Source organism: Myotis brandtii, unplaced genomic scaffold (genome assembly GCF_000412655.1).
Source record: "Myotis brandtii unplaced genomic scaffold, ASM41265v1 scaffold266, whole genome shotgun sequence".
NCBI classification, from domain to species: domain Eukaryota; kingdom Metazoa; phylum Chordata; class Mammalia; order Chiroptera; family Vespertilionidae; genus Myotis; species Myotis brandtii.
Genome location: NW_005360124.1, coordinates 6,946,780 through 6,953,297, shown reverse-complemented (window position 1 = coordinate 6,953,297; position 6,518 = coordinate 6,946,780). Strand labels below are relative to the sequence as shown.

General features: G+C 30.9%; 1 protein-coding gene across 1 annotated transcript in view; it reads left to right on the top strand.

Annotated features, from left to right (window-relative positions):
- VPS13A (vacuolar protein sorting 13 homolog A (S. cerevisiae)) overlaps positions 1-5,891 on the top strand; it is a 158,762-nt gene extending 152,871 nt beyond the window's left edge. Inside the window, exons 69-70 of the mRNA XM_014541227.1 lie at positions 2,732-2,846; positions 5,390-5,891. Of these exons, the coding sequence (XP_014396713.1) occupies positions 2,732-2,846; positions 5,390-5,461 (187 nt within the window). The 3' untranslated portion in view covers positions 5,462-5,891. The remainder of the gene's footprint in view (positions 1-2,731; positions 2,847-5,389) is intronic.
- The last annotated feature ends 627 nt before the right edge of the window (positions 5,892-6,518 follow it).

Below are 6,518 nucleotides of genomic sequence, written 5' to 3'. Positions count from 1 at the left end.
GCAGGCGGGGAACCTTGGCTTCCTCCATCACTGGAGCAAGCAAGCCTCATGTTTACTTCAGCTGCGTGGCTGCTGACCGCCATCTTTGTTGGCAGTTAATTTGCATATCGCCCTGATTAGCCAATGGGAAGCTTAGCGGAGGTACGGTTAATTACCCTTTTTGGCTTTTATTAGATAGGATAGATATAAGAGACATTGGTCTGTAGTTTTCTTGTGATGTCTTTGTCTGGTTTTGATATGAGAGTAAAACTGTCCTCATAGAATGATTTAGGAAGTGTTTTCTTCATTTCTTGGGAAGAGTTTGTGGAGGATTTGTGTTCATTTTTCTTTAAACATTTGATAAAATTTTTAAAGAAGCCATGTGGATTTGACTTTTATTGTTTGATTACTAATTCAATATCTTTTTTTTCATATAGATCTAATCAGCGTGTCTATTTCTTCAGTCACTTTAAATCTCTCTTTTTTTCTTTGTCAGTCCAGCTAATGCTTTGTCATTTTTGTTGACTTTATCAAAGAACCAATTTTTGGCTTCATTGATTCCCTCCATTATTTTTCTATTTCATTTACTCTAATATTTATTATTTTTGTTCCTCTTGCTAGCCTCAGGTTTAGTTTGCTTTCTTTTTCTAGTATCTCAAGTATTAAATTAGATTATCCATTTTGGAGCCTTTTTTAAATGTTCACTTTCACAGCAATAAATTTTCCTCTGAGCACTGCCTTTACTGCATCGCATTAAGTTTTGGTTTGTTTTAATTCATCTGAAAGTAGTTACTTTCCTTTGTGATTTTTTTTTCTTCGGCCTCTAGTTATTTAGGCTTCTGTTGTTTAATTTCCACAAGTTTGTGAATTTTCCAAATTTTCTTCTCTTATAGATTTCTAATTTTATTCTGTGTGGTCAGTTAACATATTTTGTATGTTTTGGTACTTTTATATTTACAGAGACATGTTTTATGGCCTGATGTATAGTCAGTCCTGGAGGATGTTTAATGTGCACTTGAGAAGTATATGTAGCCGAAACCGGTTTGGCTCAGTGGATAGAGCGTCGGCCTGCGGACTGAAGGGTCCCGGGTTCGATTCCGGTCAAGGGCATGTACCTGGGTTGAGGGCACATCCCCAGTAGGAGATGTGCAGGAGGCAGCTGGTCGATGTTTCTCTCTCATCGATGTTTCTAACTCTCTATCTCTCTCTCCCTTCCTCTCTGTAAAAAATTAATAAAATATATTTTAAAAAAAAATAAAGTGTGTGATTCAATGTTTTTTAAAAAAAGAAAAAGAAAAAGAAGTATATGTAATTTGCTGTTATTGGATTGAGTGTTCTACAAATGTCTGTTAGGCCAAGTGGGTTATAGTATTTGTACAAGTCTTCTATTTCCTTGATGGTCTTCTATTTGGTATCTACTATTGAAAATTGGATATTAAAATAAGTGTTATTGTGAATTGTTTTTTCTCTTTTCAGTTCTGTCAGTTTTTGCTTTGTGTATTTAGGGGCTCTTTTGTTAAGAACTTATATGTTTGTAGCTTTTGTATCCTTTTGATGTATTCACCCTTTCTTCATAAAATGTCCTTCTTTGTGTCTAAATCTTAGTATAACCATTCCAGCTCTCTTTTGCTTTTGGTTACTGTTTATGTAGCATATCTTTTTACATCCTTTTACTTTCAATTTATTTGTGTCCTTAACTCTAAAGAAATTCTCTTATGAACAGTGTATATATATATATATGTATTTGGATTATATTTTTATCCATTCTGCCAATCTCTGCTTTTAATTGGAGATACTATCTATCTATCTATCTATCTATCTGTCTATCTATCTATCTATATGTGTGTGTGTGTGTGTGTGTGTCTATACATGTAGACACATTATGTGGTAAGGTATGTTTATATAATAAATTAATTTTTTATGAATGTGAATATTTGCTGAATGAATGAACAATTCATGGACCATTCTCAAGTACGTTCATACAGTCAAAATGTTAAAGAAAATATTACAGTATCAAATTCAGCAAGCATATATGTGTTTCAAATAACACATATCAAACCCAAGAAGAAAAATTCTTACAGAACAAAAATGTTGCTAATATCTGTAATCCATAGAGAACTCTTATGAGCTTTCCTTTTTCTTTTAGGAATGAGAAAGGATGCCTGAAATCCTCTCATATATTTAGCATTGTACTGGAGGAACTAGGTAGTATCATAGGGGAAAAAAAAGAATTTAAAGGTCTTAACATGGAAAAGAAATAGCAATACTCATCATTTGCTGATTGATCTACAAAGAAAGTCCAAAAGATGCTATAAGCAAACTTATTCATAGTACTACATTTTTCTAGAGAACTTGCATTATTAGTGTCATAAAGATAAATTTTAAAAGAGAAGTATCATAGTCTTATTTTGTCCAAAAGAAGATTCTTTTTAGTAATTCCATTTTAAAGATGATGAATTTTTGGAAAAAGAAAAAATTATTTTAATCCTCACCTGAGAATATTTTCCCATTATTTTTAGAGAGAGTGGAAGAGAGGTGGGGGAGAAGGGAGGAGAAACATCAGTGTGAGAGAAACACATCCATTGGTTGCCTCTTCCAAGTGCCCCAACTGGGGCCAAGGATCCAGGCCCATGTCTGTGTCCTTGATTAGGAATTGAATCCACAATGTTTTGGTGTTGTAACCACTGAGCACACCAGCCAAGGACAACTTTTGAATATTTTTAAAAATCAAGTTATATTTTTTTTCCTCTAGGGCTACAGAGACTTCTGATGAAGTGGAGAGTCTGCGGCCCCCTCGGTTCTTTAATGAAGATGGAGTTATCAGACCTTACAGGTTGAGGGATGGTACTGGAAATCAGATGTTGCAGGTGGGTGAAGAAATATCTTACAAGTTAAGATTAATTTAGCTTTATTAAAAGTAGCTTTAAACATATGTTAGATTATTTGAACTTCTATGTTTTGCTTAATTCCATTTATAAGTTCCTTATTTTACCTAGGTTTTATTGTACATTTATTTACTATAAGATTTTTTTTCTTTTTTACAGGCATCAAAAAGTTTGATATGAAAACAGTTAATGCATGACTTTGCAACTGAAAGCCAACAGTAGATTTTAGTATTAAAATTTACAAACTACGTACAGCTGTTTCAGTGTTTTGAAAACAAAGAAAAGCTTTTGTATTGGTAACTTTTGTATAGAATTTTTAGTGAATCTGATCTTTTTATAGGGTATTCTAGTTCTGTGCTGGATTTGCTAGATTTATTAAAAACCGTTGTGTCTATATACCCTCATAGTTGGTGGTACTTTTTAGCCAATGAAACCATTTCTGTTTAGGGTACTTCCTTCTCTTTATCAAACCAACAGGTGCTTTTATACTGGATATAATTCTCATGTCCAACTAGGAATGGGTAGGGAAAAAATCAGGGCCATTGCTATTCGAATTCTTAGGTTCTTGTGCTTTTCTTTTATAGATGCTCAAGTGGCCCAAACCCTCTTTTTGCTTTCTGCTTGTGTCATCCATTTAAAATCTTTTGGAATTTGATAAGTAGTTCATAAGAAAGCCAATATCTTTTAGTAGAGGAAAGTAGCTTTTGGAACATAGGCAGTTTGGAGGTAGAATATTTTATCTGTTAGATAATTTTCTTGCTAGTAAGTTGAACTTCTTAAAAATCTGGATTATAGTGTAGGTAATATATACCATAAAATTATACCAATTTAAAGTAGTTTGTGTGGGTTAGATGTGGAATACTAAAATAAATTATTTTTGAAAACAAAGAGTCATTATGTTGTATAGACTTGCAAATATTCAAGGTAATAATGAAATGTGGGAATATGTCTCTTCCTTTATAAAGCCTTGAAATTTTAAATATTTCCAAGTTTAAAGTGATTAGGGTAAGATTTAAAACTTCAATATTTTGCTCACTACATGCAGAGTATGTAATTTTTGCATAAAATGTGCTTTCATCTAATGTAGTAAAACATCACCATTGAATTAATGTGTGATATTTAGTAAAGTGATTTTACATTGTGTTTAAAATGTTTTTAAAGCATCAAAATAATACCATATTGGGATGGAACTGGCAATCAAGTGAGAGACTGTGCTCTCAGGGGCATTTTGTACGGTCTCTGCAGTGTCAGTATAGCCTTCTTTGGAAGAAATGTTGGATGGAAATCCAGCAAGTTGGAAATGTTACAGAACAAACCTCTGGTTCATACATTTGAAACATATATTTCTACTCAGTACCTGCCTTCTCTTTTTAGAACACAATTAACAGGTTACTAACATTTTAGTAGACTGAATAGTTATCAAATCATCTTTAAAAAACTAAAAATATTTGAGACACTATTTTAATAAACTTAATAGGAAATAAAGATGAATGGTAAGGAGTTTAGAAATGAATTGTCATTATTAGAAAACAGATTATAATACATAAGAAAGCCATGAGATACCAAACATTTCTTGTGATTGATAACTTGATTTCACTGACAAGTAAATTTATTCTATGCCTTCCTTGTTTATCTAAAGCTTTAAACCTTGGTATTTAAAGGTCATTACTTTTGACTATATTTTTTAATATATATATTATTTTTAGTAGGCCAGTCTTACCATTAATTGCCAAAAGAGCTATTTAAAGGTCTAAAAGCTCACAATCCTTGTCAGCCATTACTTGTTTTTCAACAAGAACAGTAAACACAGTATAGCTGGAATACCTATAGGAATTCACCAGATGCCTTAGGATGTTTGCAGTTAGCATTATTCTCTTAATAGGTGTAAGAACTGGGTTATTGCTTTGGTGGTAATAGTGCTTCTTTGAATCAAAACTCTACTGTATGATTAGCTAACACTTTAAAATATATGAATACTGTGGTAAAGAACTGAATGTCATAGAAACAGGATTTAAAATCTCATCAGCTTAGATTTAATCTATTTAACTGGTGCGTTTAGAAAAAGTTTAATACTACCAAATATTTCTCCTCTTATTTTCTAATTTTCTAAAAATAGTGCTCTGTATTCACAAATTCTATATGCCCCTGTATAATAATTAAATATAAAAAAACCACTTTCGTTATGTACCTGTCTAGAAAGTAGTACATTATCATAGTGCTTCCTAGTAGTAAGTTGAAGAGAGAAATAGAATAATTCTATTAGAGAAATAGAATAATTCTAATGTATCCCCAGACTACCTTATTGGTATCACCAAATGATTTTAAACATAGCAACCAGTAGAGTTTAGTCTTAGTCTATTAAGATATGGAATATTATATCCATAATTATTGCCCTATTCAGAGCTGGTGTCTGCTTCAAAATTATTTTGACTCCTTGAACATTTCATAAGTTTGCATGTCTTCCAAGGAATTTGTCATACTTAGCTAACCATTGTGCTTCTTTTTTTCCTTTACCATGCTTACAGAAAATTCAGGTCTACAGGGAATGGATTATGACTCACAGTAGCAGTAGAGATGATGATGATGATGTAAATTAGTCAGATCTCAAATGTTAAAATTAATATGTTAATCTTATTTAGAATGTTTCAGTAACATGTTTTGTATGACTGCTATCATAATACCCATATGCTCATTTTTAGAAAGTTAAAATATTTTTTCATTTCAAAATGTTTTTCTCTACACAGTTTCAAAAGGCAAAATAATCGCATTATTTAAGCACAGAAAAATGTATTATACATCCAAAGTAGGGCATACTATATATTTTGTTTGTATATATTTTGTAGTTTTGTAATATAGTTTGTCTTTAAGATTTAGTTAGACTTAAAGTTTTTGTTAATGTTACCTAGTTTTATCTTATTTTAAATTTCTGTTTGTTAGCAAAATGCTATTTTTAATGTTCTTTGTATATGTTTTGGTTTGTTATGTAATGCCATTGTGAAAAAAAAAGGAAGAAAGAAAAGAAAGAAAAAGGAAGAAAGAAAAACCTAATAGCTAGTCAAAATTCATATTTATTTAGCATTTTAAAAGTATTTTTGTCAAAATTTTAAAATAATAAACATATAACTTGAAGCAATATGAATTTGTTGTTCTATTCCAAAATCATATAGTTTGGACTGCTATTATAAGGAACATTTATGATTTAACACGGAAGTGATAATTTATAGTCTGAGGATGAAAAAAGTGTTCTTTAGTTTACATTTTATTTCATTTTGTATATATAATATATAGTGAAACAGTGAACAAAGTTGGTTTTATAGTCATTATATTTACTTATTAACTTACATATCCATATGCTATTCCCCTATTATAGAATGATACAAATTAATTCAGGACATAGAAGTATTTTTATAGTAAGCATAATTTTTCTTGATAATATTGGGAAAATGTTATCTATGTCTCTGTGAGCAAATGTTTTATGTTTTGTGTACTGAGGGATGGTTGTTTTTTTTTCTTTTTTTTTATAATTTCAACTTAGTGAAAGTGTCTTGTCCTGTTTCCCTAGTATATCAGATGTATTATTATTTTTTAAATCCTCCAAAAACCAAATGACTATTATTAGTATAATGTTTAATCCCTAATGACTTCAGTGCTTTG